The following is a 16,607-nucleotide window of genomic DNA, read 5'->3' on the forward strand; positions in this document are numbered from 1 at the left end:
TTGCCGCGCGCTCATGCCCCTCCTCCAAACCCAAAAGACTCCTTCGGGCCTCGAAAACGCCCCTTTGCCGCCCCCTCCCTGTGCGCGTGAACGAGACAGCCTTTAGGTCTCGCGAGAGGCTTTTCCCCTCCCCCCAGTCAGTGAATGCGCGAACGAGAAAGGAGGAGGGCGCTCCAGGCGAAAGCACTGCAGACGCCATTATCCTCTGTTTCTCTGCAGCACCGAGCTCGACGTCTTGCCTTCGTCCCGCTTATTTGCGGCCTATAGGTAATTAGGGTTGTTGGGGTTTGGGTATTATGGATTCAGGCAGGGGTTTGGCCTCCCTAAAGGCTGCGTTAACTTTTCCCAATGCCGGTTTTTCTCGGGCCCTCAGCGGTCTTTACAGCCTGAAGGGAGGCGCCGGCGGGAGGCGGTGCGGTCGCCTCCTCCGACGCCTTGATTGACGCGGCCTTGAGCCAGTCGCTTCGTCCTCGCGCCACCGCTGCGGCCCGGACAGCCAATCGGGCGCGGCGGCGGGGTAGGAGAGTGCGAGGAGGCGGGGGAGGGCGGTGGGGGCCTGAGCTCGTTCTCCGTCTAGCTGTGACCGGCTGAGGCGGCGCCGCGGCTTAGGGACCCGGGCCTCGCGCGGTGAGGAGCGGGGCTGGGCGAACGGCGCGTGGGGGCGAGGGTCGGAGACCTATTTTCCCGCTTGTGGGAGGCGTTTGGGGGCTGATTGGTGGTTGGCCGGTGCTCCGAGAGGGAACGTTGTCCGGTTTCCCCTCCCCCACCTCCGCCATTTCCCTGAGCGTATATCCGCAGTCCGCCTTGTGGTATTGGAGGCTTGGGGGCATCGCGAGGCATGTGTCTCTCGGATGAGCTGTAGTTTTGTAGTCTCGGGAACTAGGCGCCTTGTGTGGGAAGGAGAAGGAGCCGGCGGGCGGGACCGAGGGCGGTAGAGGACGCCGCCGTTCTCTTTGTGTGGGTCCCGCCGCACTCGGGCGCTCACGGCCTGGCTTTGGAGCTGGAGCGGGGGAGATGGAACGGTCGGGGCTGCCTCCTTTGCTTTGTTTCTCCCGCAGTGGGGGGAGGGTGCGGGGGATGAGATCTCGGGACCGCGTGGTGGGTGGGGGAGGGTGTCCGCGCTCGGCTCCGCCTAGTCGCACGTAGTCGCCATTACGCGGGCCGCCATTTCCTGTCGGATCCTGGTGAGGAGCGGTGCGGCGCTGCTTGTCTCGTTTCTGGCTTGTTCAGCTCCGGTTACTTGGCCGTTGGCGATCCTGGTACCGGGCGTGGGGAGGGGAGGACGTGTTTGCGCCTGGCTGGTCGCGCGCCTGCTTAGCGATTTTCGTGGTCTCAGGAAGGGTGACTAAAGGAAACGACCTGAGGGACGAACCGCGGCAACGTTATCGTTACCAGTAGACCCTGCTGTTTGTCGTTCAACTCGTTGATCCAAATCTTCCACCATACTCAGTGCTTAAGTGAGTGATGGGCCAGAAGGGTAGCGTTTCAGTTAGTCGTTAGAGTGGATTATCGACAAACGTTATGGGAGAAAGAGAGGCATAAATGTTGCCTTGGTTTTTAGTTCTAGGCTGTCCAGCTATCCAGCTTCTAGCAGGGGCCTGTTGTGGCCTCCTTGTGCCAGTCGTGAGAGGGAAGCTAAAGGGCTGTTTGCAGTCTCAGCACCAGTCTGGTATTCGAGGTATAATTGTTAGGTTGTATCTTTTTTAGCCTAATTAAAAATATCCCGCTAGTGAAGGTGTTAGCGTTTTCAAGGGCTCCCTTCGCTCTGTTGAATAATCCAGTAGTACTGGCAGTTTGGTTCTGTCCTTGTTATCAGGTTTTGAGATTTCGCTCTCCAGTAGGTTGACTGATTATTGGATATGGCTTGAATTTGCCTTCGTATTTGTAAACTTCTGAGATTTCAGAGAATAGCATTTTAAGTCACCGATGGGAAGAAAACCAAAAGCTATTAAAAATTCCAACATAAAACTAATTTTGTGTGTCTATTCATAAATTTATATTTTCGGGGACAAAATTGAGACTCGTGGGCTTATATGCCTTACATGCCTCTGGTCTTCTATGTATTTATGGTATATAATAATTAGTTGCCCAGGTGGGACTCGATCCACTGCCTGAAAATCAGTGCTTTTCCTTTTTCAAAAAATCAGGTATGATCCTTTGGATTTTGTTTTTAGGGGAATCATTTGAAAGTTTAAGACTCTAAAACAAAGAAGCAAGTTTTAGAACTAGCTGTTTAATTTGTTGTGTTCAGATCAGACTTCATTAGTATTCAGTAATGAGCAACCAAAAAGGCAAAACTGATTTGTGTTGGTTTTCATAGGCTACTGCAGCGCTAGGGTGTCAGTTGGTCCCGCCCAGAACACTTCAGTTCTGCTCTGCAAGGATATATAATAACTGGTATGTTCCAGAAGTAATAAGAGTCATTTCTTTGCTTTTTTTTAATATTTAGCAAGATGTGCAGCTTACTTTCCAGTAAGCCAAATGTACTAGCCTCTTTCTTTTTCAGCAGATTGGTGTGTCCATTTAATACAAGAAAATGGAAACTGAGCAGCAGGAGGAAACCTTCCCCAACACGGAAACCAATGGTGAATTTGGTGAGAAGACATTTTAATTGTAACAATTTTATATTTTCCATTCTATTAATTTCATTATTACTTTATGGCTGTGAGTTTAGTCTGAGATAACCTGTCAGTAACATCTTGGCTTTTATTTAGGGACTAAAAGTAAACCATGTGTATAGGTAGCCGTAAACTAAAGTTGAAGATAAAAGAAAAAGAGAAAGCCAATAAATATTAAAATACCACTTCCTTGCGTTTTGGCATTTCTGATCCTTAGAAATGTTTTGTCACGGTATTTTGTGTTTAGAAAATGTTATTGGAAGGGAACATGCTTGTATTCACACTTAGAAGTTTAAGAAGTTCAAGAATATGAGTGCGTTTGACCTTTTTAAAACATTTGAAGTTAGGAACAAATTTTTTCAGAACAGAATGGAGTTCTTTTCTCTATTTTAACCTGTGGGTTAAAACTAAAATAATTAAAGGTACCTTTTCTTGGAGATGCTGGTGCTTTCTTTGATATCTGAACTGTTGACTTCTAGGTAAACGCCCTGCAGAAGATATGGAAGAGGAACAAGCTTTTAAAAGATCTAGGAACACTGATGAGATGGTTGAATTACGTATTCTGCTTCAGAGCAAGGTATAAATGTTATTATTGAAAATTTAGAAGTGGTTCTTCCTCAGCTAGAAATGAACACGTGCTGGTTTGGTCCTCTGGGAAGCCTTAGAAGTATTAAAGTTTGAAGAATATAATTGATTTGTGTGGCTCTTTATAAGCAGACTTGTAGGCCATGGTGGTTATTTTGCTAACAATTAAAATGAAAGCCCTTAATGAGTGTTGTATAATGACATTTCAGTCAACAATGGGCCAAATATATGGCAGTGGTCCCGTAAGATTAGTACCAGATAGCCTAGGTGTGTGGTGGGCTATACCATTTAGGTTTGTGTAAGTACGCTGATGATCACACAAAGACAAAATCGCCTAATGACTCCATTTGTCAGAATGAATCTCTGTCACTGTCATTGAGTGACAAATGATTATAGTGAGCCACTACAGGTCAAACAAGGAGAAGGGTGTGGGCGATCCTTAAAGCAGTAATGGGTTAAAGATTATATCTTGATTACATTGTGGATTCATTAGAAAATGTCTTGGTTGGCAGCTTGCTTGGTTAATATCACGTATTAGGAAGGTACCTCCTAATATTTAAATAGATTGTTTCACAGAAGGGTACTGTAAAATTAAGCAGTGCTGAAGTTATATACTCAATGTATTTCTGGCATTCTGAATACTCCAAAGCTCTGTCTTGGTGTTTAGTTCTCCAAGCAGTGGACTGTTGGTTTTTTGGGTTTGTTTTTCACTTGATGGTTTGGATATCCCCAAGTAGATTTTCAGTCCTATAACAGAGGTTAGAGAATTTTTTTTGCTAAAGCCTAAGCGCATAGACATTAGTTTTAGAAAAAGGTAAAATAAGTTTCTTGTCGTTTTACTTTCTCTAGAATGCTGGGGCAGTGATTGGAAAAGGAGGCAAGAATATTAAGGCTCTCCGTACAGACGTAAGTATTAAAGAGTTTAAACTACACAAGCAGCTTCAGTTTATGTGTTTGTAGAAATTTAAAGGTTTACATCATAGAAATCATTTAGTAGTTTTAGATACAAGCCATTTGTAATAATTGATTGCATAGATAATTTCAAGGTTTGCCGTTCCTGATTTAACAGCTCAGATTGAGTTGGAGGGGGTTATATTAAACCTCTTCACTTTCTAATAACTTGCCACCAAATTATTCACTTCAAGCAAGATAACACCTTAATTGGAATAACTGTAAAAACCCTAATTGCACCATTTCTCATGTGTTTGAAGCAGTTACAGTGTAACTGAAAACCATTGTAGGTGGCTGATAAAACTTGTTTTTATTTATTTTTTCTTTGTAAAGAAAAAATTGTCCATCTGTTCTTTAACACTTGCACATGGAGCACAAAGAAAGTAATGTTGAGGTTGCATGATTTAAATATGGCTAAAGAATAGAGTAGGGACTTAATCTTAAAATTGGAAAATTGTTTGTCAATGCCAATGATTTGTTTGAGTCTTCATATTTTATAGTGGGTTGACTCTTGTGATTAGACACATTAAATGTTAGTATCACCAGAGGTGAGCATATTTATAGGACTTGGCTACACCAAAATTCCTAAATTTTTTTCTCATAGTGTACATACTCTTTTAATGTTTTCGTGCTCAGTAGAGGCAAATAATAACTTTGTGTTGAATACTTATTGGATAGTATTTCATTTCTCTCTTGGTCGCAGATCTTTGTATGTTCCTCTTGATTACTGTAAACTGAACTTGAAAATTTGTTTAAAATTTTACAAACTTGCTTGTTAGGATCTGGGAATGCGTTTTAAACCTCCAGGAAACCAAACTAGTCTTTTAAGAGTTAGGGTTTTTTGGTGGTGTGGGAATTTTTGTTGTCTTTTATAAACCTCTCTCCTCTAATCCAGATGTTCTGTATAATTATCTGGGTTATTAATTTCCCCATTTCCTCAAGAATTTCAGTAAACTGAGTCATGACAGGTTTTGTGTCTACCCTCATGAGCCAGCCTGCTACTGAAACATCGTTTGTTTAAAAAAAAAAAATAGTTAGAACCATCATTTAAGGTCCTTAAATGTTAAGCCACAGTCAGATGTAGAGAAGTCCATTATTGTGTTAGTCTTCAGAACAACTTAAGCTTGTTTCATTAATTGAGAGTATGAGTATAGTTTGTATTAAATTAAAATTTATTGCTTTTCCCCCTTTTCCCTCTCCTTGTTTTTTTGGCCATATATCTCCGTTGCCCATGTACTGGATCGACTTACCCCTGCGTTGCCCACCATGACGTTGGCCCATCCGCCCCTGAACGCCCATGTGAAAACCCTGGTTGGCTATGCCCAAAAATGTGCTCGTTGCCAAACGGGTACCATACTTGACAACTTCTGATTGAATGCCCATGCCCAATGCCAACATCCACGAACGCCAATGACCAATGCAGTACAATGCCAGTGTTTCAGTCCCAGACAGCAGTGGCCCCGAGCGGTATGTCCCAACAGTTTATGCCTCACTGCCTGATTAGAAAGAGAGAAATGTATTTTATTACCTGCCTTTTATATAATTAAATAGTATCCCCTTTAGACGGTGTATTGTTTTTCAAGTTTCTGTCTTATTTTCCCCATTAAGTCTTTTTGTCACTGAACTTTTACCGTGAGTTGCCCACCCAAACGATCCACTAATTTTATTTCGATGGAAGGAGCACAGCTTCAAGTGTTGCATATTTGCTGCATTGTAAATCAAATTGTTACCAGAATAGTCTCTCGCTCTGTCTTTGTGGCCCACCTTGCTTCCCAACATTGCCTGTTCATAATTTTTTCTGATGAAATGCTAACTCTGGTTCACTTTCCTTCACTTCTCATTTGTGTTGTCTTTGTTTTGTCTCGCATTTGTATTTGTTTTCTTGCAGAGCCCATTAGTGATCTAATTTCTAACTGGTATCCATAACTTTACTCCAAATATAATGTTCACCACTTGCATATTCCCCCACTTTGCCTAAGAGAAGGTGTGCCAGTTTTACCAATGTAACAGCGAGGATATCCTTAATTAACTTAGTGGTGGCGGGGAACATAAATATTCAACTCTTGCTTCAGTTCTGGTCAGTTTATTGCCCACTTAATCTGAGCCCTTCCAAGAGCCCATTCTCTCTGTCTCTCTGCAAGTCTCCTAATATTGTTATCATGTCTGTATTGGGCATAAAACAAAATGCATGTGAAAAATCTGTAAATAGGCTACTTTAAATGGGGAGTATTAAATTAATTGTATGTTACTTCTCTGTAAAAGTTTGTATGAGTGTTGGTGATGAACACAAAACTCATTTTTCTTTTCCACCTTTTTTGTACTATCTGGTATTTGTGATGTTTGACAGCATATTGAGTATCAGTGCTGATATTGAAACAATTGGAGAAATTCTGAAGAAAATCATCCCTACCTTGGAAGAGGTAGGCTCATTTTTTTTATGTATTTGGCAATTGAGGGGGGAATGTTCAAAGTATGTGTTATTGGGGCCTAATGGGGGCGGTGGAGAGACTGGACATTACAGTTTGTAGTAGCAGTATCTTTAAAACCTGCCGCAAAATGTACAGGGTTATTGTACTCACATTATTTATTTAAAAATGTAGTCTGGCCACTCCAGACTGTGATCATGTACTTTCATGGGTTTAGCATGTCTTATGGGCTTTAGTTTTAGAGAGGTGTTTTCTTTAAGATAGACTATCGATTGTGGGACTGTGTTAGAAAGGACTATGTTTGATGTAGTTTGAGGATTTTAAAATTCTGTATAATAATTTCTTTACTGGGTATATATAGAGGAAAACACTGTAAATTGATTCTTAGTGCAGATAAGCAGTTTCTCATCATTTACTAATATAGATGCGAAATACATGTTGTAGTAGCTTTACCAATATATGCGACAATAGCCTGATCACACTAGACACTTAACCTATTACTCTTATTTTTCTACTTTCAGGGCCTGCAGTTGCCATCACCCACTGCAACCAGCCAGCTCCCGCTCGAATCTGATGCTGTGGAATGCTTAAATGTATGTCATAGTGCCATTGAACCCCACTGAAGTATGGAGCCTGGCCCATAGGATCAATTTTATTTTTAACATAGCGTACTTTTCCCGTCTCTATAGAAAAAGGATTAAAAACATGATAAATGAACGGTCTTACAACTCACTGTTGACCCTGCTCCATGCTGCAGTGGGAATTAACTACATTTGCAAAGTGCTTTGCAGTCATTTTTATTATGGTGTTATTTGAATGTTAATAATAATTTTGTGGTAACAGCGACATGCTAAATGGCTGCAGTGTGGGTATGGTGTTGCAGGACCTGAAAATAAAATAGTTTTTTAAGGTGGTGCAGAATGTCCTTTTTGGGCCTGGCTATTGAGGATAATAAGCACATAACTGGTAAAGTTATTGAAATATAAATTCAGGTTGCTCACTGCAACAGTATATTGTTATGCTTATAGCAGATAAGTGTGTATTATTTGGAAATCCTTGATTTGGGACTAAAATTTTATAACTCTCTCCGCAGTACCAACACTATAAAGGAAGCGACTTTGACTGCGAGTTGAGACTGTTGATTCATCAGAGTCTGGCAGGAGGAATTATTGGGGTCAAAGGTGCTAAAATCAAAGAACTTCGAGAGGTAAAGGCACTGTTTTGTTTTCTCCTCCTGCCATATTACTGGGAAATAGTTTTTGATGTAGACTTGGTTCAGTGGGCTCCTTACTCCCCTTTTTCAGTTCTCTAAGTTCCTTGTCACTTTTATATTTATCTAGTTTCTAGTATCTAGTACTTTGCTATTTAAATGTAACACAAAGGCCTGGCCATACTAGACAACTTACTTTGCCAAAATTTTTGTGCCATTGCAAAGTCCTAGAGTTACTAACTAGGTTTTTATGTTAAGGGGAAAAAATTACTGAGTACAAATGTAAATTTATGTGAACCTAGAAAACCTATTTTTAGTGCTCTTTTTTTTTTCTGATTAACTTTTTTTTTTTCCTTTTGTAAACTTATTACAGAACACTCAGACAACAATCAAGCTTTTCCAGGAATGCTGTCCTCATTCCACTGACAGAGTTGTTCTTATTGGAGGAAAACCTGATAGGGTTGTGGAGTGCATCAAGATCATCCTTGATCTTATATCGGAGGTACCTTTGGAACACTTCATTTACATTTAATCTGATTAAAATAAGACATGTATTTCTGTTTCAAGTAGTTTCAGTTTCAGAATGTTTAGACAAATGGCTTTTACTTGTCCTTTCCTTAGCCTGTCACCTGGCTTTAGCTATCATTTTAATTTAGAAATAATGTGGGAGAGTTGTCATGTGGTTGTTGGTGAGATTTTTATGGCCTTTGGTCTTTGAATGAAGTTGCTCTTGTTCCTCCATAGTACTCCATTGCACAGCTTCCCAACTGATGTGCTTCCTATGGGTCCCGGGCTTACCCAAGATACTGATCCCCTCAGCCCTGAGGATGGTCCGTTTCTTCTAAATGTGAAAGGGGTTTTGTAGTCTCTTCCTTAAGATCTAAGAGTAAAACTGTACTGCTGAGTCGCCACCCCCATTCCCACCCCAAGCATTTAAAACTCACTTTGTTTAGGACTCATCAAAAATACTGCATTTTTTAAACCCTTCATGCTATTATTTTTGCTTACATTCATTCCTGTTCCTGTCTCAGGTACCTCCCAGGAGAAACAGGACTAGAAACGTTTTGTTTGTGAAAAGTAGTTGGTATGAACCAAGGCTCTTTTCCTCAGTCTGTAACATTGGCTGTATTTTTGTTTTTAGTCTCCCATCAAAGGACGTGCACAGCCTTATGATCCCAATTTTTATGATGAAACCTATGATTATGGTGGTTTTACAATGATGTTTGATGACCGCCGTGGACGTCCAGTGGGATTTCCCATGCGGGGAAGAGGTGGTTTTGACAGAATGCCTCCTGGTCGGGGTGGGCGTCCCATGCCTCCATCTAGAAGAGATTATGACGATATGAGCCCTCGTCGAGGACCTCCTCCTCCTCCTCCTGGACGAGGTGGCCGGGGTGGTAGCAGAGCTCGGAATCTTCCTCTTCCTCCACCACCACCACCTAGAGGAGGGTAAGTTTCTTTCATCCACACATTATTAACATATAAGAGGCTGCATTTTGGGGTAGATAGGGTAGATTTTTATTTGATGTGTGTGACGTGTAAACAAGCTGAGATTACAACAAGTACTGTATTTGCAGAGATCTAATGGCCTATGATAGAAGAGGAAGACCTGGAGATCGTTATGATGGCATGGTAAGAAATTTAGTTCATTGTATATGTATATATGAGGTATATGAGGGCTGTGAGGGATTTTAACGTCTCAGGTAGTTAACATTTTGTTGAAGATTGTTGTTCATTGAAAAGCTTGTCTTACAGATGGACTTTTTAGATAGCTACTTAAATCATTATTTTGGTTGTTTGCGGGCATATTAACACTTTATTGAACTGTTTTTCTTCCCCCAAAATATGATTGCTGCCGATTTATATATTGTAGTGTTGTGCAATAGAAATTGGGCATATAAAAGTGGTAGCTCTATGACAGATATAGTGCAGATTCATGTTAGTTTTATCTAACACAGGTTGGTTTCAGTGCTGATGAAACTTGGGACTCTGCAATAGATACATGGAGCCCATCAGAATGGCAGATGGCTTATGAACCACAGGTTGAGTATCATGGGTGTCTGCATTTATATCAGTAATAATTTTAAGATGCTTGCTTACTTGCATAATTGTTTTATTTTCCCTCTTGTAATGTTTTCATTTCTTTGAATGCTGTATACCTGAATGGTTTCTTCCCCTAAAGAGTGTCTTCTAAAAATTACTTATTGGGGAGGATATGGGTGGACTTTGGTTTCCTTAACTGAGGGATTTTAGGAATACCTGAAGAGTAATTTGAAGGCAAAGTAATTTTCTATTTTTCCTTTTCGTTTTTAGGGTGGCTCCGGATATGGTAAGTTTTCTCCTTTGTGAAATCAAACATTATTTCATGCTTTCTAAATGAACTTAATGCTCATTATTTAAATCAGATTATTCCTATGCAGGGGGTCGTGGCTCATATGGTGATCTTGGTGGACCTATTATTACTACACAAGTAACTATTCCCAAAGATGTAAGTATCTTTAATATTACAAGGACCGTTTAATCATTTTCTTTAAGTTTCCTGACTTGTGATAAAAGATTTTAACAAAAATAATTCCATTTTAGGATTAAAATTGTGTTTTAGGGATTTCAGTGAGGTGTCATTCTCCAGTTTGAGTCTTCTTAAGCCATGTTTAGTACTATTAAAAGCAGTTACAGGGTTTTGAGCCCTTGATTCATTTCTAAAAGGAAATATTGATGTGTTGTTGTATAACTGCATTATAATCCAAACCTTAACTAGTTAGGGGGCATTAAATAACAAATAATAGAATAAATAACTAGACAAAGTTAGTGTAGTGTCTTGATGGTCATTGAAAATAACAGGTGATACAATTTCTTTTAAAGTATAAACGTGTTTTTTAAATCTTTTCAGTTGGCTGGATCTATTATTGGCAAAGGTGGTCAGCGAATTAAACAAATTCGTCATGAGTCGGGAGCTTCGATCAAAATTGATGAGCCTTTAGAAGGGTCAGAAGATCGGATCATTACCATTACAGGAACACAGGACCAGATACAGAATGCACAGTATTTGCTGCAGAACAGGTCAGTTGAGGTTTAGCTTTATGTTAGCCTACACATACTAAAACTTTCAAAAGCTTTTCTTCTCAATTGATTTTTCTTTTAGAAGCCATGGTGTCTCAACCTTTTGGGGACCTAACTTCTAAATATTCTAATAGCTTTGCTTTAATTTTCTTCTGCTTTCTTACTAAAAACGAAGACATTCAATACTAATCTTGCTGGAAGAAGCCTTAACCAAGCAAACTTCTCATTTCTCTGGTGAAAACTGCTGCCAGAACCACTTGTTATAAATTATACAGAGCCTGTAGAAAATGTAGAAGATTCAGTGGATGTTGGTCTAGTTCTGTGTGGAAGACTAGTGATTTTGTTGTTTTTAGATAACTAAAGCGACAACAAATCACAGTCTGCCATATGGCACAGGCCATGCCTCTACAGGACAAATGATTGGTGCTGTAGAATGCAGCATTTCACACCTTACTGGCATTTCTTTGTCTTTTCTACCAAATATTAACAACTTTTTGTTTCATTTTCTTAATTCTACTCTACTAATGTCTGATTTATTATTAATCATTTTTCTTGAATTTTACATTGCTCTAATTTGTAATTGCTAATGTATTCTTATTTCTAATCGTAATGGACATGTTTATCAATTTAGCATTGAAATTGTCTTAATGTTGATTAAGATGTTACGGACAAAAATTCTAATTCGTACTTTTTTTTCTTTTCTTTTATAGTGTGAAGCAGTATGCAGATGTTGAAGGATTCTAATGCAAGATATTTTTTCTTTTTTATAGTGTGAAGCAGTATTCTGGAAAGTTTTTCTAAGACTAGTGAAGAACTGAAGGAGTCCTGCATCTTTTTTTTTTTATCTGCTTCTGTTTAAAAAGCCAACATTCCTCTGCTTCATAGGTGTTCTGCATTTGAGGTGTAGTGAAATCTTTGCTGTTCACCAGATGTAATGTTTTAGTTCCTTACAAACTGGGTGGGGGGGGGAAGGGCGTGCAAAAACTAACATTGAAATTTTGAAACAGCAGCAGAGTGAGTGAATTTTAATTTTTGTTCATTGTTGGTGGTTTAAAAAAAAATCCCCCTATGTAATTATTGTGAACACTTTGCTTTGTGGTCACTGTAACATTTGGAGGGGGTGGGACAGGGAGGAAAAGTAACAATAGTCCATATGTCCCTGGCATCTATTCAGAGCAGCGTGCAGAATGTAATGCTCTTTTGTAAGAAACGTTTTATGATTTTTAAAATAAATTTAGTGAACCTATTTTTGGTGGTCATTTTTTTTTTTTAATGGTCATTTTTCAAATGACTGAAATCCTCAAACTAAACACTAAGTTTGATTTTCAGCTCCTCTGTTGGGTATAAATAAATGCATCTCTTGGACATAGGCAAATATCTTGGCAAATTCAGTTCTGGTGATTTCTTGATGGTTTGAAAGTCCATTGCTTGAGAAAAGATTCCATCCTACACATTCATGCTTATAATAAGCTGGGGGTTTTTTGTTTGTTTGTTTTTGCAAATGCTGGCCCCTACTTTGCAAGAGATTTCTGTTAGTAATTGTGATGAAGAACCAAGTTGGGGAGCAATACTACAGATTGAGTAGTGGTATAAGTATATACCAAAAGCCTAATGGCAGCAGCAAGTTTTATTACTTGGTTATGGAAGTGACTGATGCTAAAAAAATTATTTTTTATTAGGTAATTTCTCACCTATAGACTTAAACTGTCAGCCTGCTAGTGTCTATTAGTTAAACTTTGTAAAATATATATATATTCTTGTTTTTCCATTGTATGCAAATTGGAAGAAAAAGATGTACCATTTCTCTGTTGTATGTTGGTTTATGTAGGAAATGTTTGTGAACAATTCAAAAAAGATGAAAAAGTTCCTGTGGATGTTTTGTGTAGTATCTTGGCATTTGTATTAATAGTTAAAAGTTCACTTCCAAATAAATAAAACTCCCATAATGCTAGATTTTATGTGTGCCCGATTTCAACAAGGCTTGATTCAACACTTGTAAAATTTGTTAAAACGTTCCTCTTGTAAGGAAATACAATAATCTTAAATTATGTATTTTTTGTGTGAAGTGTTTTTCTAGCATTTATAAATGAAATCTGGTAGGGGTGGTAAATAGGAAATTCCAGTAGTTGGGTCTTAATTTGTTAAAAGGGAGTCTAGCATCACAAGAGTTGAGTCATCCAGTTCTATAAGTCCTATTCTCACATTACCTATGAGAAATTTGAGTGAGTTTCTTAAGTTTGTCTTTAAAATAGCTCTAGTTTGATGTTTGAGAATATTGACAGATAATGTAAAATAACTGCAGAGTATGTTTCCTGGCTCATAAATCCCTAAGATATTACCTGTTAACCTCCAAGTTAACCTCCAAATGTCCAGAAGGCATGACAACTCAACAATTACGTGAAAGGATTCATGGATGCAATTGTGCTTGCTTAATTTAAGATTTTAAGGTAAAATCTTCAGATTTAAGAAGAATTTCAAGTGAGCAGTTTTTCTGGAATATATGTATATTCAAGTAGAACATCCAAATGTTCCACATGAAGCAGTTAGAATTTCAGTGACACTCCGCTTTTAGTTTGAGGAGGAGGCTTGAGTGTTCTCTTAATAAGTGGAAAGGTATCACAACCTGGCTTAAAACTAGTGAATGTTAACTTGTGTGGTTTCCCCAGAGGTGAAGTTAGGCTGAGTTGCTGCTGCTGTTAGTTTTCCTCTTGGGTATTTTAACTAGGGGAGAGTTGGGGTTGCTTAGGGTGGTATAGCCTACTTGTGTTGAAGTGACGCCTTGCCCTAGAGAAAAATTACCAGTAATGATATTTTAGTCAAATTGTTAATCCTACTGGAGGGAAGCATCCCTGGAGAGCACTGGCTTTCAAAGTCTTTATTGGTTATTTAAAAATTAGTTATGTAAGTACATGGACTATGGGCTGAAAGTGTGTTCATTTTTGCCTTTTACAAGTAATTGAGAACTTGAATATATGAACCTACTGAAGATTAAATAGATGGGAGAATATCTGGCCTTAATAAATTGGGTATACAACTTTGGAAGGGAGAGGCCTTTTGCATTACCACTGTTATTGGTAGCTAGTGTTTGAACATGGCCTGGAAGTTGAGTTAGGTTGAGAAGATTCTCAGGAAGTGAGAAAAGTGAACAAGCTTAAAATTCACTAAATATAAATGGACTGTTGAACCTATTTTTTAAATAGCAATTAATACATATGTTGATTTAATGAAGCTTTAAAAATTTAAATGTAAGGTTTCAAAAATGGTTTTAGCTAAACTTTGAAAGCTATTACCAACATGCCAACAGACATGTTGGACACCAGGTGGTTTTCTAAGGAATGAAGAAAGGAATTTAAAACGTTTCCCGGGGCCGGCCCTGTGGCTTAGCAGTTAAGTGTGCACGCTCCAGTACTGGCTGCCCGGGTTCAGATCCTCGTTGCACACCGAGGCACCACTTCTCTGGCCACGCTCAAGCTGCATCCCACATACAGCAACTAGAAGGACGTGCAACTATGACATACAACTATCTACTGGGGCTTTGGGGGAAAAAAAGGAGGAGGATTGGCAATAGATGTTAGCTCAGAGCCAGTCTTCCTCAGCATAAAAGAGGAGGATTAGCATGGATGTTAGCTCAGGGCTGATCTTCCTCACAAAAAAATAAATAAAATGTTTTCCTACTATTAATTCAAATTTTAATTCAGTAGTTTTCCTTTTTAAAGAGACTATAATGTAAAATAATTTTATTGGATAATCCAGTAGTTACTCCTAAATCTCGGGTCGTTCTTACCACTGGAACTGTGTAGAGCCTGAATCTTTTAGGAAAATGAACACGGGAATTTTTCCCTTAAAAATCATTTCACTGGTTTTTCTTAATGCCTCATGGTGTTAGTACACAAAATAGAATTTACTCTTCCACAAATGACAGGTTGTGATTTGCTTAAGATTGCTGCTAGATAAAGAGGTCTGTATTTTAAATTTTCTTTTCAGACCAGTGGAAACTTCTGTCTATAAGGTTAGTTTGATTTTTTAAATGTTCAGTGCCATCAAAATTTTTATTGGACAGAGATTCAGTCTTGAGAGTGGTTAAATGTAAATTAAATCAGTCTTATACTATATTTTACATTTCCCGTTTATTATCCCAAAAGTTGCCAGTTGCTGGCAAGTTTGAAGTGAAACTCACCCAATTTCTTTTTTTTTTCCCCCCCAATTTTTTTCCCCAATCAATTTCTTGATGGTGGCACTGAACTTTTGTTAACAGTGCTGGTTAAACATGAAAATTTCTGGACTACTCGGCTCTAATGAATCACAATCTCTATAGAGACACACCAGGAATCTTCATATTTAAAAATTCCTCTAGTTAAAAACCATTGTAATATAGCAATATATAGTAAGAAGCACAAGTATGTTTCCATACCTTTTCATTAACTCATCAAACAGGTATTTAGTTCCCACGGTGTACAGAGACGGTGGTAGGCCCTAAGGCTGCGGTGGTTAGCAAAAACAGTCTATTTGGAGAAACAATCCAGTGATTATTACAATCAACTGATGAAACCTCATAGTACTGTGAGATGTGTTTAAGAAGGCAGAAACCAACGTGTGTATATATGTGTACGTGTTCACACGCATGTTGCTTGAAACAACACTGGGTAGAGTTAAACTAGGAAAATCCAATGTGTTGACCTAAAAGTCTGCCTCTGCTCATCTTAGCAGATGAAAAAGACATCAGTGCTTGTGTACACAGATGGACGTCATTGGCCCAAGCCAGGCCTCAGCACTTCTAGTCAGGAAAGATCTGACCTGAGGAAAAGGAGAGAAGGGAATACCTGGAAAATTAAAGCCCAGACAGTTGTACATTTATCTATATTTAAAATGCGGAGCTAATCTGCTGAGTCGAGGTGGTAGAATGTGCAGATATGCATTGGAAAATGTAAGGTGCAAATGTGTGGGGTTGGGGTCCCCTGTTTGCCAAGTAAGCAACAGGCACTAGCAACAGGGTTGGGGTAAACTGATAGACCAGCTATCCTACGACAAACCTTTCTAGCTTCCGCCTCATTTTTTGTCAGAACCCAAAAGGATTTCCTGTCCTCCCACTCAACAGCTCTCCCCCTATTTCTCCCTGCTCCTCCAAACTCAGACCTCTAACCCCCAGACCTGTAATTGTGAGGGAAAGGAAAGATATGGTCACCAATACCTCAACACTTGTCGAAATCCTCTCAGAAACATTTTTTTGTTTTTTTGTTTGTTTGTTTTTATAATTATTTATTTTTTCTCCCAAAGCCCCAGTAGATAGTTGTATGTCATAGTTGCACATCCTTCTAGTTGCTGTATGTGGGACGCGGCCTCAGCATGGCCGGACAAGCGGTGCCTCGGTGAGTACCCGGGATCCGAACCCGGGCCGCCAGCAGTGGAGCGCGCACACTTAACTGCTAAGTCACGGGGCCGGCCCACATTTCTCTTTTTGGTCATCCTATCCCCCATGCCACGTTATTCCCTGAAGGTTTTCTACCATTAATGACAAGATCATGGAAGGGAACGGCCAATTCATCTAGAACAAAAAAGTCTGTAGGGTAGGGGGGCAAAAACATGACAGCTGTTTATCAGACCAAAATGGATAGAAGTCATTTTGATAGTAAAGAGAAAGATTTGGCAGCGACAGAGTAGAATATAAGGTGCCAACTAGGTCCCTCAGAGACCTACCTGGGGTTCAGCCTGGGGCAGGGCAAGTTGGGGTTGGTTAGTAAGAGTGGGAACTCCGGATAG

At 39.6% G+C, this 16,607-nt stretch overlaps 1 protein-coding gene across 10 annotated transcripts; it reads left to right on the forward strand.

Moving 5' to 3' along the window:
• Window positions 1-160: 160 nt before the first annotated feature.
• HNRNPK (heterogeneous nuclear ribonucleoprotein K) lies at window positions 161-12,096 on the forward strand. Of its 10 annotated transcripts, none has more exons than XM_058565551.1 (17): window positions 162-267; window positions 2,321-2,397; window positions 2,507-2,594; window positions 3,098-3,195; window positions 4,053-4,109; window positions 5,578-5,621; window positions 6,502-6,574; window positions 7,102-7,173; window positions 7,674-7,787; window positions 8,164-8,292; window positions 8,932-9,239; window positions 9,368-9,422; window positions 9,749-9,832; window positions 10,104-10,119; window positions 10,196-10,278; window positions 10,681-10,850; window positions 11,561-12,096. In XM_058565551.1, exons 3-17 carry the CDS (start codon window positions 2,537-2,539, stop codon window positions 11,592-11,594), a joined length of 1,395 nt encoding a protein of 464 aa, XP_058421534.1. In that variant the 5' UTR covers window positions 162-267; window positions 2,321-2,397; window positions 2,507-2,536; the 3' UTR covers window positions 11,595-12,096. The 10 variants fall into 10 exon arrangements, with proteins under 10 accessions (XP_058421544.1, XP_058421537.1, XP_058421534.1 ...); XM_058565559.1 differs by having other exon boundaries at window positions 11,621-12,096; XM_058565553.1 differs by having other exon boundaries at window positions 2,510-2,594.
• The last annotated feature ends 4,511 nt before the right edge of the window (window positions 12,097-16,607 follow it).

This window comes from Diceros bicornis, chromosome 22 (assembly GCF_020826845.1).
Source record: "Diceros bicornis minor isolate mBicDic1 chromosome 22, mDicBic1.mat.cur, whole genome shotgun sequence".
In the NCBI taxonomy this organism is placed as follows: Eukaryota; Metazoa; Chordata; class Mammalia; order Perissodactyla; family Rhinocerotidae; genus Diceros; species Diceros bicornis.